At 36.8% G+C, this 17,764-nt stretch overlaps 1 protein-coding gene across 4 annotated transcripts in view; it reads right to left on the reverse strand.

Moving 5' to 3' along the window:
• Positions 1–17,764, reverse strand: part of reep1 (receptor accessory protein 1) — a 111,693-nt gene that overhangs the window by 56,907 nt on the left and 37,022 nt on the right. For all 4 annotated transcript variants that reach the window (XM_039751793.1, XM_039751792.1, XM_039751795.1 and 1 more), the window contains exons 2-3: positions 3,449–3,521; positions 1,854–1,930 (exon numbers count right to left, since the gene is read on the reverse strand). In XM_039751793.1, coding sequence (XP_039607727.1) covers positions 1,854–1,930; positions 3,449–3,521 — 150 coding nt within the window. The remainder of the gene's footprint in view (positions 1–1,853; positions 1,931–3,448; positions 3,522–17,764) is intronic.

A 17,764-nucleotide genomic window follows, 5' to 3' on the forward strand; every position in this document is an offset into this window, starting at 1 on the left:
CTTAGGGTGATTTTTTTTAAACTCACTTTATAACGTCTCTACAGAATTTATACTAACAAACCATACATTTAGCATAACGTTTAAGACATGTACTTTTTGCAGAGCAAAAGTAATTTTTTCCAACAATGTTCACAGACAGAGCATTTCACTTTTTCTTGAATATATCACAATTTCAGCGTGTCACAAGCTTACATACACTTTGTTAATAGTTGGTAGAATTGACTTTAAATTGTTTAACCTGAGCCAAATGTTTTGGGTTGCCTTCCACAAGCTTCTTACAATAAGTTTTTGGAATTTTGTCCCATTCCTCGTGACAGAACTGGGATAACTGGGACAAGTTCGTAGGCCTCCTTGCTTGCAACATGTATTTTCATTTCTGCCCACAAATTTTCAGATTGAGGTCAGGGCTTTGTGATGCCCACTCCAATACCTTGACCTTGTTGTCCTTAAGTCATTTTCCCACAGCTTTGGAGGTATGCTTGGGGTCATTGTCCATTTGGTACACCCATTTGCAACTGAGCTTCAACTTCCTTGCTGAGCACTTGAGATTTTGCTGCAATATATCTATCTATATGATGCCATCTGTTTTGTGAAGTGGACCGGTCCCTCCAGCAGCAAAACACCCCCACAACATGAAGCTCCCACCCCCATGGTTGATTGTTGGGATGGTGTTCTTTGGCTTGCAAGCCTCACCCTTTTTCCTCCAAACGTAACGATGGTCAATATGACCAAACAATACGAACTTGGATTCATCAGACCAGTGGACATTTCTCCAGAAGGCAAGATCTTTGTTCCCATGCGCCACTGCAAACTGCAGTCTGGCTTTGGAGCAGTGACTTCTTCCTCACTGAGCAGCCTTACAGGTTATGTCAATATTGGACTCAGTTTACTGTGGGTTTAGATACTTATCTACCTGTTTCCTCCAGTAACTTCACAAGGTCCTTTGCTGTTGTTCTGATTTGATATGTTTGTTTTTCTCTAGGAGAAAAAATGTGTCTCCTTCCTTAGCGTTAATACGGCTGTTTATACTTGTGTATTACTGTTTTTACAGATGAATGTGGAACCTTCAGGTATTTGGAAATTGTTCCCACTGTTGAACCAGGATGTTCCCAAGGATGAAGCAGATTTGTGGAGTTCCACAATTATGATTCTGTGATCTTGACTGATTTCTTTTGATTTTCCCATTATGTCAAGCAAAGAGGCAGTGAATCTGATGGTAGGCCTTAACATGCTGTACATCCGCATGTTAACTTCAATTAGGCTAAGTCGTTTACTGGCACATTTAACAAAGTGTATGTAAACTTGTGATGTCCTGGAATTGTGATGTAGTCAAGAAAAAGTTAAATAATCTTTCTGTGAACACTATTAGAAAAAAATACTTTTGCCCTGCACAAAATATATCTCTTAAATGTATGCCAAATTTATAGTTTGTTAGTACAAAATCTGTGGAGGGATTATAAAGTGAGTTTTAAAGAATTCACCCTAAATGTATGTAAACATCTGACTTCAATTGTACAGTAGATATTCATTAAAATTTTCCAAAAGGCAGTCTACGAACAAAGACAAGAGGTTTGAAAGATGAACTAAAGCAGAATCAGTGTTATTCTCAATGGACACTTAAGACTTGGTTTTGCTGAAGCCATTCATAAGCATTACAAGGTAGACTTGCAAGTGTCTTTATTGTCTATAACTTGCAGTTTCTGCATTACACTGCACATAAATCCATCTCCTAGAACACACTAAAGAGGAGAAGATACAATTACTGGTATGAATGCGGTAAATATTCATCTTTCCCAAGAAAATACTATGAACAGCAAGGCAAGGTAGAACTGAGATGTGCCTCATAAACTCACCAGCAAAGGAAAATATCTGTGAAGGTTTCTGCAGTTGTGAAAAGTGCAAATATTATCCAGTACATCATCCATTTTACCTAAAGATAGTAAAAAGAATATCAGGAAGAATGATCTCACTTTGAATATACAGTACATTATAAATTTACAGAAAAACAGAACACAGTGTTAGCAATAATTGTTTTATTGTAATAATAGGTTCATGTTACACTCTTTATACTGTCTGCCATGCACTTTATTTGTAATAGAACTCAACTTTGTTCCAAGATTCCTAATTCAGTTTTAAAGACTAGAACATTCTCTGAAAGCAAAAATGGAAAACAGCAATAATCTCCCATGACTAACTAAATTATTAGGTTGACAAAAAGTACAAAATAGATTCACATAAGCTAAGTAGGGAAAGGTAGCCATTGAAGAGGTTGCCAATCCATTACAGAAAAATCAAACCAATATTAAACCAACAATCACCGAAGTGCAAAGATACGGATTCTACTAATAAAGGTGATAAGAAAACAAAAATCCTACGCAGAACATAAACCTCTATGCATTTAAGATATTTGTTCACAACATTTACTTTTTCTCTCACCTTTTAATTCACCACAAAGAGATCGGCCCCTTTTTTTTTAACCCATTTATCTAGTACAGGATCTTAGGAAAATCAAAATAAATACCAGAAGCAAGGTAGGGAATAACTCTGGGTATGAAGCCCACACTCAGCAACACAAGGCCAGTTTAAATTTTTAATTTAACAGTATTCATTTGTACTATCTGAGGAAATCCATAAGAAAATGGAAAGAACATGCAGACTTCTAACAGAAGGCACCTCCCAGTTGTATGTAAAAATTTGGTTCATGCAAGGCAACAATGTTACTCACTGGGCTGCCACGCAACTGTCAAAATGACTTAATCCCACATACAACAACAACAACAACAACATTTATTTATCTAGCACATTTTCATACACACAGTAGCTCAAAGTGCTTTACATAATAAAGAATAGAAAAATAAAAGACACAATAAGAAAACAAAATAAGTCAATATTAATTAACATAGAATAAGTAAGGTCCAATGGCCAGGGGGGACAGAAAAAACAAAAAAAAAACTCCAGATGGCTGGAGAAAAAAATAAAATCTGTAGGGATTCCAGACCATGAGACCGCCCAGTCCATACAGTACTATAATTCAGAAAAGATATGACATTGCCACCATGCCAAATATACTACTCTCAAATTATGATTACCTAACCAAATTCATTTTTTTTTCACAGATGTCCATTTATGAAGCGTACATTGCTATCAAACTTTAGAAATTACACAAAAGGTATGGATGTGCAATATAGTGTAGTGCTGCTGATTTAGCTCCCTTCTCACTGAATTCTTATATTGACTAGTCAAATTTACCAGAAGGTGTTAAGATATAATGCATATTTAGTCCTGCTATTTGATCAATCAGTCTTTAATGAACCTTTCACAGTAGTCACATTAACTAAAAGCTTTGTAAAACAATCAAGAATATATTATTGTGAAAAACAGGATGAAATATTATTAAGCGTTATTTCATTTACTATAGTATGTGCATATATGCAACAATTCCACTTACATATTCCTTTACATCTTTGGATTTCACAGCTTTATAAGAAGAGTAGGCAGGATACAATGTGCCAAAAATGAGCCTAAAAAAGAAAAAAGAAAATAATGAATCTGAAAATGTGATTGTAATGAACTTTTCTGGCCTAACTAAGCAGAACACCCTTGCTTGCCCAGGAACAAACATCTTTATAAATGCAGGACAAACTAATATTTTGCAGGACAACCTTTGAAGACAAGTAACTACCATCAAGTGTTTTCTGTAGCTCCTAATAAGATTTCTACACTCTTCGACTAGTCGATTTGCCCAACTCTTCTTTAGTTCTTCCAGGTTTTGAAGGGTGCCTTCTCCAAACTGTGGTTTGGTCAGCTATTTCCATAGTTGTTCAGTGGGATTTAGATCAGGACTCACAGCAGTTCACTTCAGAATAGGCCAGTGTTTTTCTTCTCCTCCATTCATGGGTGTTTTTTGAGATACTGTATGTTTTGGGTCTTTACGAGGCAGGAGGACACATAACCTGTGACTTAGACACAGATTTCTGACACTAGACTGTACATTTAACCTTAAAATGCCCAGATGGTCTTCTGATTGTATTGTGTCCTGTACAGGTTCAAAGAAGCATCAATTTTAAAACATCAATGAGCCTCCTCCATATTTCATAGTAGGGATGGTTTTCTTTTCTTTGAAAGCTTTGAGATATTTGTTCACAACATTTACTTTTTCTCTTACCTTTTAATTCACCACAAAGAGATCGGTCCCTTTTTTTTTTAACCCATTTATCTAGTACAGGATCTTAGGAAAATCAAAATAAATACCAGAAGCAAGGTAGGGAATAACTCTGGGTATGAAGCCCACACTCAGCAACACAAGGCCAGTTTAAATTTTTAATTTAACAGTATTCATTTATACTATCTGAGGAAATCCATAAGAAAATGGAAAGAACATGCAGACGTCAAACAGAAGGCACCCCCCAGTTGTATGTAAAAATTTGGTTCATGCAAGGCAACAATGTTACTCACTGGGCTGCCACGCAACTGTCAAAATGACTTAATCCCACATACAACAACAACAACAACATTTATTTATATAGCACATTTTCATACACACAGTAGTGTGATCAGGACTCACAGCAGTTCACTTCAGAATAGGCCAGTGTTTTTCTTCTCCTCCATTCATGGGTGTTTTTTGAGATACTGTATGTTTTGAGTCTTTACGAGGCAGGAGGACACATAACCTGTGACTTAGACACAGATTTCTGACACTAGACTGTACATTTAACCTTAAAATGCCCAGATGGTCTTCTGATTGTATTGTGTCCTGTACAGGTTCAAAGAAGCATCAATTTTAAAACATCAATGAGCCTCCTCCATATTTCATAGTAGGGATGGTTTTCAAAAAGCTTTGTTTTTTTTTTTACTGTAAACACAAAACTGGTGAGATTTACAAAAAAGCTTGTTTTATTTCATTTCATCTGTACAAAGGAAATTCAGAAGGACCCTAGCTTGTCAACATACTGTACATTATGGCAAACTCCAGAGCTTGTTTGCGTTTTTGTCTTGGAAGTGGGGTTTTTCAATGTGTTCTACCATGGAACTCATTTTCACTCAGGCCAGTACAACCTGAAACTGTTGCTCCTTAGGTTTGAAGGGAAGCTATGACTGTTTTTTGCTCATGGCCCTATAAATGTTGGTGGGTAATGTAGTTTGTATGCAGTACATTGTATATGCTTATGGTGGTGGTGGTGGGATTGTTCTCCACTATTGCTTATTATTGCTCCTTGGAATATCTGGCTTTTTGACATTTTTGCTCTGTTTAAAGATTTAGTCTTTTGCTTTACACATTGGGACTTGCCTTTTTAGGCCACTTGTTTTTGCCTTGCTTGGCTTTTTTGAGGTTCTGTTCTATATTACTGCTTTTTAAATGTCTTTTATTTAAAAAGATTCTTTGCCTGTTCGTCCCCAGTGAAGGTTCTGAGTTACCCTCCCTGTGGTAGGTTGGGAATATATTTTGTAAGCATTACTGTTGAAGGCAAAGTCCATTTGGCCTGGTGTAGGATGAAGCCAGCTGTTTGAGTAGGTATTAAGTGTGCCTGGGAGGGAGCCTTATCTGGGCAGTGTAATGAGCAGCCTGTTTTGGAGGCCTCACACTTTCATGTCACTTTAATGTCTATGAAGTAGAACAAATGTAATTCACAAAGAATTCTTTTAGTTAAATTAAAAAAGATGGGTACCAATATTTTCAGACAACCACAAATCAAAATCAAAATCAAAGCAATTAACTATTTTAGTACTCAATACTGTTGTTTAAAAATATTTGTTTGTGAGGCTCCATTGCTATTAACACAGATCCATACTTTTAGCTTTACTAGACTACCTGCCTTCAATCTTTTTTATTTATGCTAATTGGACCTTCAAACTGTAATATTATTACCTGCTTTCAAAAGGAATTTGACATTGTTCATGCAGTAGAAAAGGCAATATGTAAAGATTTATTTGAAAGGAAATTTAACATACTTTCAGTACATGCTATACTTTACTAAAGAATTAAAAAAGAAAGATCTACCCTGAAATTTGGTATATCATTCTCTGCAAGGAAGCACTGTTTAGTTGTTAAGGCCACAAACCATTTTGCCCTCGTAACCCCAGTCATCGCATAATCATGATTTACTTAAAGATCTTTTTTTAACCACGTCTGGATAGGTTCAAGAAATTGCACTTCTAGGGCAGTCCAAACCAATTAATTTCACATCAGAGACTCTCAGCTGTCTGTGTAACAGATGGCCTAACTTCAAAGAATCTCAAAAAGATGTTTTATTTGTACGCAGTGTCACATGCAAATTGAAAATTTTCTTTACATTTAGAAGAGTTAAAATGGAAACATCACATTCCCTTATCCATAGAAACTATTTGCTGCCTTATGAATCACCGCACTTTCCAACTGGACATTAGTAATTTCTGTCACACTATACAGTATAATGAATCAACCTAAGTGGTCAATGGTAACATGTTGCTTCATGAAAGGCAACTATGTGCTTGTATAAATAGCAATGTTAAGTATTACTTGTTGCTCAGTTATTTACAAAGTGAATACTGTATAGGAAAATCAGTCACTTCAGATTTAGTTTTGTTTGGTATATTTTATAGGCAAAATGAAACATTCATTTCCATTCAATTCAAAAATAAATAAAATAACGGCAGTCATGAAATTAGAAATAAAATTGCTGGGCACTTTCTGGATCTAGCCTTCTGTGTTTGAATCCTGTGCCTGGGTATTGTATATGTGGAATCTGTATGTTCTCCCCATGAACTATGACATTACTAAAGATGTGCAGATGATCAGAAATGCCAATTCTACATTGGCCTTGTAAAAGTGTGAACATGGGTGTGCAAATGAGTGGCCACTGTGACAGACTGGCACCCTGATGCTCCGGATATGGCCCCATGCCACCCTGATTTAGACTAAGCTGTTTTGAGACTTATATTATAAACGTGATATTAATAAAAAGCAAAGGGCATAAAGGGTAAAGTTCTGTCTGAAAATCTCACTTTCTTTGCAGCCATTTTTATGCTAGCTGATCATAGTCAAATATAAGGACAGCTATGCTGCATTTAAGGTATTGCCATTTAATACTTGACTTCTGGAACACTCCACTCAAAAATCAAATCATTTTTGAACCTATTACTTATCCAGCATTGTTTGCAGTGAATGCTGAAAAAAATGTTACCCCATGTTTTAATGGTGAACAGAGATCATAGAACTACAGTTAAAATGAGCTTAGATGAGAACCAACCTATAGGAAATAATGGCAAAATATCCATGAAAAAAAAATCCCAAATTACTCAAGCTGGATACAGACAGACAGACAGACAGACAGACAGACAGACAGACAGACAGACAGACAGACAGACAGACAGACAGATAGATAGATAGATAGATAGATAGATAGATAGATAGATAGATAGATAGATAGATTTCACAATGCTTTTGTACATGACAGTACATTAATTACAAATAAATTGCTTGAATTTATTCAAAGGAAATTACTTATCCAGCATTGTTTGCAGTTTCATATTATCTTCTTAAATTGTTATACAACATGTCTAATTCAAATCCATCTGACCTCTAGATCTCTACTCTTGACTGAAGCTGGGCCTATTTAAATTAACTGTTAACAGTATGCAAATAAATAATGGTAAGTGATTCGTCATTCACCCCTCAAACACCACTGAAAATCCCAACCAACCATCACATTACACCAAATAAGAAATTTGACTAACAAAAAAGTAACTGTGCCTCTGTAAGAGGCAGGCATACATTAGAATAGTCACTAGTAGGTCTTTACTCTGTAAAACGTTAAAGCATTACTGTATAAACTGTAGCAATTTTCTGTATCAGTTGTCACAATTCAATAACATGTAATTTACAAATAAAGGACTTTTTCCTAAGAAGCGACATTCTATGTTCCTAAGAAGTGACATTCTATGTACAGTACATGTGACCCATTAGGGTGCACACTCATAGTGACAAACTAGCCTAAGACAAATAAGGCTGAAAGAAACATAATGAAAGTAAATTTTAAAAAATGTTGTTCAAGACCTGCGAAAGAAAAACCCAGTTGACAATAACCAAGATGTTGCCAACCCTTCAGCTAATCAATGACAGTGATTCCAAGGAATTTAAAGCTTTTGGTCACCTCCTGAGTATTTAATCTACACTTAAACAGACTGGTGTATGGCCTGTCTCCTGCCTCATGATGGCTAAGGTATATTATTGGCAATCAGGCTTATAACTATGATGTCATCAGAGACATATTTCAGTTAAAGTTCTGGTGGGGCCTTACAAACCAGGGAGAGAGACACTCTGAGATGAAACTAATCTGAAAGGCCATATGGAGTGTGTTTGTGTGTGTGTGTGTGTGTGTGTGAGAGACAGAAACAGAGACAGAGAGAGGTGATCCAGCACTTAAACAGCAGACTTGCTCTTCTGCCTAAATCTACTGGTCTGGATATGTGGCTGCCAAAAAACCTTGAGATGAATGCTGGTTGGATTGCCCCACTGACGCTGAGAAAGTAAAATCATGTTACCTCTGATCCCAAGTGAGTAGTGCAAGGTGGAGTCTGAGAGATGTGCAGGCAGTGGAAATGTCAAGGAAAAAAAAAAAGATAATTCGAGCTGTATGGAAAGAACTATAAAACATCAGAGCAGCACCAGCGGCGTTGGAGGGCAGCCAATGAAGAAGACGGCCTACAACAATCCTCATGTGTGGCAGTGAGAGAGACACTATGTTTCACAATGTATTAGGCAGCCAGCAAATGTGAGGATGTGAACTAGCATATACAGTCATGGCCAAACGTTTTGAGAATGATACAAATACTGGTTTTCACCAAGTTTGCTGCTTCAGTGTTTTTAGATCTTTTTGTGAGATGTTTCAATGGTATACTGAAGTATAATTACAAGCATTTCATAAGTTTCAAAGGCTTTTATTGACAATTACATTAAGCTTATGCAAAGAGTCAATATTTGAAGTGTTGGCCCTTCTTTGCAATTCGCCCTGGCATGCTGTCAATCAACTTCTGGGCCAAATCCTAACTGATGGCTGCCCATTCTTGCATAATCAATGCTTGGAATGTCAGAATTTGCGGGTTTTTGCTTGTCCACCCACATGTTGAGGATTGACCACAGGTTCTCAATAGAATTAGGGTCTGTGGAGTTTCCTGGCCATGGACCCAAAATTTTGATGTTTTGTTCCTTGAGCCACTTAGTTATTACTTTTCCTTTATGGCATGATGCTTCATCATGCTGGAAAAGGCATTGTTCGTCACCAAACTGTTCTTGGATGGTTGGGAGAAGTTGCTCTCAGAGGATGTTTTGGTACCATTCTTTATTCATGGCTGTGTTGTTAGGCAAAATTGTGAGTGAGCCCACTCTCCTGGATGAGAAGCAACCCCAAACATGAATGGTTTCAAGATGCTTTACTGTTAGCATGACACAGGACTGATGGTAGTGCTCACCTTTTCTTCTCCGGACAATCTTTTTTCCGGATGCCCCAAACAATCGGAAAGGGGATTCATCACAGAAAATGACTTTACCCAGTCCTCAGCAGTCCAATCCCTGTAAGTTTTGCTCAATATCAGTCTGTCTGTTTTTCTTGGAGAGAAGTGGCTTCTTTGCTGCCCTTCTTGACACCAGGCCATCCTCCAAAAGCCTTTGCCTCACTGTGTGTGCAGATGCACTCACACCTGCCTGCTGCCATTTCTGAGCAAGTTCTGCACTGGTGGTGCCCCGATCCCACAGTTGGATTAACTTTAGAAGATGGTCCTGGCACTTGCTGGACTTTATTGGGCTCCCTTCACAACAGCAGTAGAAATGGGTTTTTTGGGATTAAGTTAATTTCCATGGCAAAGAGGGAATTTGCAATTAATTGCAATTCATCTGATCGAAGTTCATAACATTCTGGAGTATATTCAAATTGCCATCATAAAAACTGAGGTAGCAAACTTTGTGAACATTAATTTTTGTGTCATTCTCAAAACTTTTGGCCATGGCTGTACTGTAATACAATCACTAAATGAAAGTATTTCTAGATACCTCAATATGAAATACAACACTTATTGCAAATGAATGCTCATATTTTTCCATTTTTTGCTAAATAGGCAACGTGATAAATCGTATTGTGCATAAGTAATCAACATAACAATAATAATGACTAATCCAAAATATACCATATGGACAAAATTATTGGGGCACCTGACCATTATACCAAAAGGGACTTTAATGGCATTGCATTTAAATACATAGACGTTAATATGGAATTGGTTCACTCTTCTTGGAAGGCTTCCACAAGATTTTGGAGTGTTTTGTGGGAATTAGTGCTCATTCATTTAGTAGAACATTTACAGTATGAGGTCAGGCACTGATGTTGGATGAGAAGGCCTGGCTCGCGATCTCCGTTCTAGTTCATCCCAAAGGTGTTCGATGGGGTTGAAGTCAGGGCTCTGTGCGGACCACTCAAGTTCTTCCACACGGAACTCATCCAACAATGTCTTATGGACCTTGCTTTGTGCACTGGGGCACAGTCATTGTGGAATTGAAAAGGGCCTTCCCCCAACTGTTTCCACAAAGTTGGAAGCATTGAGTTGTCCAAAATGTCTTGGCATGCTGAAGCGTTAACGTAACTTCACAAGGCAGTCAGGCAGGTAACAATCTCCTGGCATCTGATAAGCCCAGATTCACCCATCTGACTACCACACAGTGAAGCATGATTTGTCACTCCATAGCACACATTTCAACCACTCCATCTGATGCTTGACATTGAACTTGGTGATGTGAGGCTTGCATACAGTTGCTCGGGCATTGAAACCCATTCCGTGAAGCTCCCGCCACACAGTTTTTGTGCTTACATTAATGCAAGTGGAAGTTCAGAACTCTTCAGCTATGGAACCAGAAGAGTGTTAGCAACTTTTACACACCATGCACCTAAGCATTCACTGACCCCACTCTGTGACTTTACATGGTCTTCTGCTTCATGGCAGAGTTGCTGTTGTTCCTAAACTCTTCCACTTTCCAATAATACCACTTACAGCTGACCATGGAATAATCAGCATGGAATGAAATTTCACAAACCATCTTATTGCAAAGGTGGCATCCTATCACAGTACCATGCTTGATGTCACTGAGATCTTCAGAATGATCCATTTTTTCACAAATGTTTGAAAATTGAGACTGCATGGCTAGGTGCTTGATTTTATACGCCTGTAGCAATGGGTCTGATTGAAACACCTGAATTCAATAATTAAGAGGTGTTTCCCAATACTTTTGTCCAAATAGCGTAGATAGATGTGCAAGTTTTGACCTCCTTTAAACTGCATCGTAAAAATATAAACCAATCAGTCACTTAAAAAGAGCCATAGGTTTCAAACCACATAAGCAAAGATATACCAAGCAACATGGAAACACACTAGCTCAAGAGTCTCTCAGTTACAGTCCTGGAGGTCCACATGGCTGCATGCATTCATTTCATCCAGACTCGGAATTAGAAGCCAGACATAGTATATAATTAAATTATACAGCTTGTTAGTGCTTCACTCTTCCATTACAAATCTTTATCAAAAAGTAACTTTCTTTGTTTTCTGATAACATTATTCATATTATTCATATGTTTTATAGTCCGGATCAGATTTGTACCTCTTGGTCCTTTCCCTTCTCTCTCATTTATTTTAAAACATTTTAATAATACGGATATTTCATGATCCGCATACACAGGGTTAAATGGAAGCATGTTAGATGGAGAGCTGTTGGTTCTTTTATCATTTGCACCTCAGCAAAAATGAAAACCTAATTAAACAGTTTAAAACTAAAATAGAAAATTAAGGGTTCTGAATCATAACACACGATTTAAATAAAACTAAGTCCAAAAACATATTGCTTTAGTAGTAAATAAATGGGCTCTTATTAAAAATTTTGTTAAAGTAAAAACCTGCAGCCACTGAGTTGAGTATCCCTGATCTAGTTAATCATAAAGAAAATTTCACATACTCTGAAAAGAAACATTTTTCAGGTAAGAAATGTACTTGATCATGGGAAACTGGAAAACAATTCTTATCAGCAAGCTGAATTTGCAATAGAGTTTAACAATATGTTAAATCATTGAGATAGTTTACATTTTTGTGCAACAGCGCCATCCGCTGGGAGATGTGGTGCAGTCCCCCACTTGCCCTAAATGCACAGATGCCACTGGTTGACATCTGCAAATGTAATCATGTGGAGAAAGCTGTGTTTAGCCTGGGCTAAGTGTTAATAATACAGTTATTCTGGCATGCTCAGGTCTTCCAATTATGAGATTTGAAAGTCAAAATCCAGAATGGTGCTAAGTTCTAAATCGAGGAGCTTGATGCTCAGGATTGAAAGGTAAGATATTGTTAAATAATGAGCCATAACTAATAAACAGCACTTTAACATAGTGGTTTTTATTATCCAGGTATATACCAGGATGGTACAAAATGCAAGGGACATGACACCTTCTTTGGACCTTTTGTGGTGATAAGCAAACTGCTCGTGGTCATAGCAATTATACTTAATCTGTGTCCCATTACCAGTTTCCCAAAGCATTTCACTACAGTGGGAGTTAAGTGCTACTGATCTATAGTCACATATGCAGCCCACTTTTGTTTTCTTTGCACAGATTTTCTCAGTGACATTTAAAAGATATTTCCAATAACCAACAAGTCTTTGGATTATTTTTTGTTTGTTACCAATTTTGTATTTAATTGAAAAAAATTAAGAAAGAGGTAAATAATTATAGCTAACCTGGTGTATTTTTGCATTGATTATTCTTTCCAACACAAATTCCTGCAGTAAGCTAAAAACATAAATGCCAAGGTGTTTAAATAAACTTGACAACTCTCTTGATGAAGGAACACAGGACTGCTGACAAATGCTATTTAACAAGAGTAGGGCAGCTCTGAAACAGTTAATTTTACAACAAGACACAGCCTTGCAAGAACTAAACAAACTAAGGAAGGGAGTCTATCTGAGATGGCATTACCAAGAAAAAGCGTGATGTAATTTGTATTAATAAGATTTGCTTCTATTATCTATCTATCCATCGATCTATCTATATAGATGTACAGCATTATTGGGAAGGACTAATGTGTAGCGTTAATAACATAAAGGAGGTGGCACATATTGTCTTCAGGATGACAGGATAAAAAGAAAACAGTCTGATCTGGGTGTATTATTTTTTGAACAACAGTCTGTAAGTGGCAGACAAGAAGCTTTGTCAGTAATATTCGGGTAAAAGTTTGACAGAGAAATCTGTTTGGGAGTTTGATCATCAGGTTACTTACCTTATTTCAAAATAAGCATAATCATGGCCAAGTTCAAATTGAATTAGGCAGAGGTGATGGCAGCATCATCTGGGAAAACAAGTTACACAGCCAATTCCAAAAGGAACATAAAAGCCCAATAGGAATACTATCTGGGTCTAGAAATCTTCCTTTAGTTCAAGGGGTAAGTCTAACAGGATTTCAGTTAGGGCCCTGACATTCTAGGAAATAAATAAAATTAGTGGGAAAATGGTAAGAGTTTTCAGAAAATAATTCTGATTAGAAAACAATTGGTTTTGATAGCCAAAGCAGGTGCCAAAAGAACACATCTTTTTGGCTTAAGTGATAATAATTTGCCCATGTGTGGTGAATCTCAAACTCAACTCTTTAGTTATTCCAGTCTGGGGTGAGTAATTAATGATTCATACCTGGGGTCTACTACATGGAAGCACTCGCTATCAAAAAAATGACTGATGTGACTCAAGCTTGTAAATCCTCCAACATTTTTTTATAAGCCAAACTACTGCACAATGCAACTTTGATATCATAAATAATTCCTTCCAGTTTTAATCAATCAAATGTAAAGTCATTCAGAGAGCCATTATTGATGGAAATTAACTGTTCTTGTGTGGAAGAAAAAAATCAATGTTTTGGAGTAAAGAAGAATGAAATGTCCATCCTTCAGCATGAAATGAAAAATAAAAAATATATAAAAACCAGATTTATAATAAGACATAAAGAAAAAGATATTAAGTGACTAATAAATACAAATGCAACCATGTCTAAAATGGGAAATGATGCCATGGAAAATAAAACAGCATTCTTGAGCAGAGGAGCCATCAAACAAAGAAAATTGAAATCTGAAGTAGGCTTGCAAAGAGAGCAAGTGAAGTAGGGGTTAGGTTGACAAATGGGGCAGGAGGTTTTTCTAATAGATAATGCACAGAATTATTTCAAAGGTTTTTAGGTTAGATTTAGAAAGGCTGGTATTAAATCTGAAAGTAAGAGGTTCTCTCCTCTAACTCAAACATCTTTGTTTTTTCTTAATCTTTTTTGAAGAATGCTTAATTACTTTATATAACTCTGCTAAGAATTTTAGATTTTATATGCTATTACAGAATTCACAAATGGTATTATCATCATCGTTTCACTTTACTGGAATTCTTTTTAAAATCCCAAATCAACATTTTGATGTGTGTTTTTTATGTATATATGCAGAGCAGTTCTTTTACTAGGTACAGTATATCTGTTTAATGCAAAAGCTGTTTGCAAACAGCTATTCACATACTATACATCATGGTCAAGAGGTTCAGTCAAACACTAGAATGGGCAAAACCCATAATCTAGACAATTTTGACTGTTGTATGGTCATTTGTGCTTGACAGTTCTAGAAACAGCTACAATAACATAAAGTCACACTGTTTTCCAAATTCTGTCAGCTATGAACAGAAGGATGAAGTTTCAGTGGTCACATGATCAACATGATCGATGCTTGAAAAAATGAAATCCAAAGTTAAGATGCTGCTACCATGCTGTATAACGAGTGAAAATTTTGTGGAAATAGCTTGAATGCTTGGTTCTGTTCTGAATATTTTTCAACAATATCAGCTGGTGGTGGCAGTATAATTATCTATCTTTCATTTGCACCCATTAGGCCTCTTGCTTTCAGCTGAGTATCACCTGAATGCCAGAGAGTAGCTTAGAATTGTTACAGAATATGTGAATCCTTTCATGCCCACAGTACATATTTTTCACCTAAGGTTAGTTCCATTAACAAGACAGTTAGTTTAATCCAATGAGCTGCATAGTCCACAGGCATCAATCTAATAGGACACATTTAGGATGACATGGCCAAAAAATCACAGGGACGTATATGATTCTAGCTAGTCAGTATGGGCCAAAACCCTTAAGGAATGTTTCCAGTATCTTGTAGAATCTCAAAGAATGAAGTCTGTTCTGGAGGCAAAACAGGGGTGTACTCATTACTAGATAAGTGTACTTAATAAAGTGACCACTTTTAAGGGTATTATTGTCAAATGTATAGAGTAATACGAAACTCTGCAGTGTATCCTGAAAAGATATATTAAAAATACATGTATTAATTTATTTTAAATTAATTAATTTTACTTATCAAAATACAGGTGCAGGTCATAAAATTAGAATATCATGACAAAGTTAATTTATTTCAGTAATTCCATTCAAAAAGTGAAACTTGTATATTAGATTCATTCATTACACATAGACTGATGTATTTCAAATGTTTATTTCTTTTAATTTTGATGATTATAACTGACAACTAATGAAAGTCCCAAATTCAGTATCTCGGAAAATTAGAATATTGTGAAAAGGTTCAATATTGAAGACACCTGGTGCCACACTCTAATCAGCTAATTAACTCAAAACACCTGCAAAAGCCTTTAAATGGTCTCTCAGTCTAGTTCTGTAGGCTACACAATCATGGGAAAGACTGCTGACTTGACAGTTGTCCAAAAGACGACCATTGACACCTTGCACAAGGAGGGCAAGACACAAAAGGTCATTGCTAAAGAGGCTGGCTGTTCACAGAGCTCTGTGTCCAAGCACATTAATAGAGAGAAGGGAAGGACAAGATGTGGTAGAAAAAGTGTACAAGCAATAGGGATAACCGCACCCTGGAGAGGATTGTGAAACAAAACCCATTCAAAACTGTGGGGGAGATTCACAAAGAGTGGACTGCAGCTGGAGTCAGTGCTTCAAGAACCACCACACACAGACGTATGCAAGACATGGGTTTCAGCTGTTGCATTCCTTGTGTCAAGCCACTCTTGAACAAGAGACAGCGTCAGAAGCGTCTCGACTGGACTGCTGCTGAGTGGTCCAAAGTTATGTTCTCTGATGAAAGTAAATTTTGCATTTCCTTTGGAAATCAAGGTCCCAGAGTCTGGAGGAAGAGAGGAGAGGCACAGAATCCACGTTGCTTGAGGTCCAGTGTAAAGTTTCCACAGTCAGTGATGGTTTGGGGTGCCATGTCATCTGCTGGTGTTGGTCCATTGTGTTTTCTGAGGTCCAAGGTCAATGCAGCCATCTACCAGGAAGTTTTAGAGCACTTCATGCTTCCTGCTGCTGACGAACTTTATGGAGATGCAGATTTCATTTTCCAACAGGACCTGGCACCTGCACAAAGTGCCAAAACTACCAGTACCTGGTTTAAGGACCATGGTATCCCTGTTCTTGATTGGCCAGCAAACTCGCCTGACCTTAACCCCATAGAAAATCTATGGGGTATTGTGAAGAGAAAGATGCAATATGCCAGACCCAACAATTCAGAAGAGCTGAAGGCCACTATCATAGCAACATGGGCTCTCATAACACCTGAGCAGTGCCACAGACTGATCGACTCCATGCCACGGCGCATTGCTGCAGTAATCCAGGCCAAAGGTGTCCCAACTAAATATTGAGTGCTGTACATGCTCATACTTTTCATGTTCATACCTTTCAGTTGGCCAACATTTCTAAAAATCCTTTTTTTGCATTGGTCTTAATTGATATTCTAATTTTCCGAGATACTGAATTTGGGACTTTCATTAGTTGTCAGTTATAATCATCAAAATTAAAAGAAATAAACATTTGAAATACATCAGTCTGTGTGTAATGAATGAATCTAATATACAAGTTTCACTTTTTGAATGGAATTACTGAAATAAATCAACTTTGTCATGATATTCTAATTTTATGACCAGCACCTGTACATTTCTGGAATGTCTTTCTGTAAAACTATACAGCCCTGGTGGCAATTGCTTACACATCCAAGTTATTAATTTTTTAATTTCTTTGTGTATTCCTTCAGCAATATATATATTTTACCTACAGGAACGGAAAATAAACTGTCAGTAAATGCGTTATTTCCTGGAGAGCAGGATGTACAGTATGCAATTTAGTGGATGGGAGAGACGATTCTAAACCTTACATTAGATAAACCTTCCACATTTCAGTTCTAGTCATACACAAATAAAGCAATTTTATTTTTGTTAATATAATTTTTACTGTCTCCTTAGGGAGCCAAGGCTGGGGTGAGGGAATCTGTCAAAAACAGGGCTGTTAATATTCCTTGTGTTGTTATTAAGCGTTTAAACAATTTAGTTAACTGGAGCTTTCTCTATTTTCTGCTTCCTATATCTGAAGTGTTGTTACCAAACATATTTTCTTTTTATAGCTATTCAATAAAACTATTACTAAGCAATATGCATCTCCCTAACATTTTTGTTCTTTTGGTATGGCCTGCTGGAAGGGAAATACTGGATTTCCTGATAGCTGGCAGAAACTAGTTAATTAAAACATGTGAAACTGGATTGTGTTTCCCAAGATATAATAGGCTATTATGAATTTGAATGTAATTGTTGAACTGTTAGCAGGCTATACAAACACACACTAAACAAATAACATTCTGTACATAGGCCAATATGCTATTAAATAGGATATCAGTTGTTTTAAAATTCGGACACCTCTCTGGCCCTACAATTTTAAT

This window comes from Polypterus senegalus, chromosome 4, assembly GCF_016835505.1.
Source record: "Polypterus senegalus isolate Bchr_013 chromosome 4, ASM1683550v1, whole genome shotgun sequence".
NCBI classification, from domain to species: domain Eukaryota; kingdom Metazoa; phylum Chordata; class Cladistia; order Polypteriformes; family Polypteridae; genus Polypterus; species Polypterus senegalus.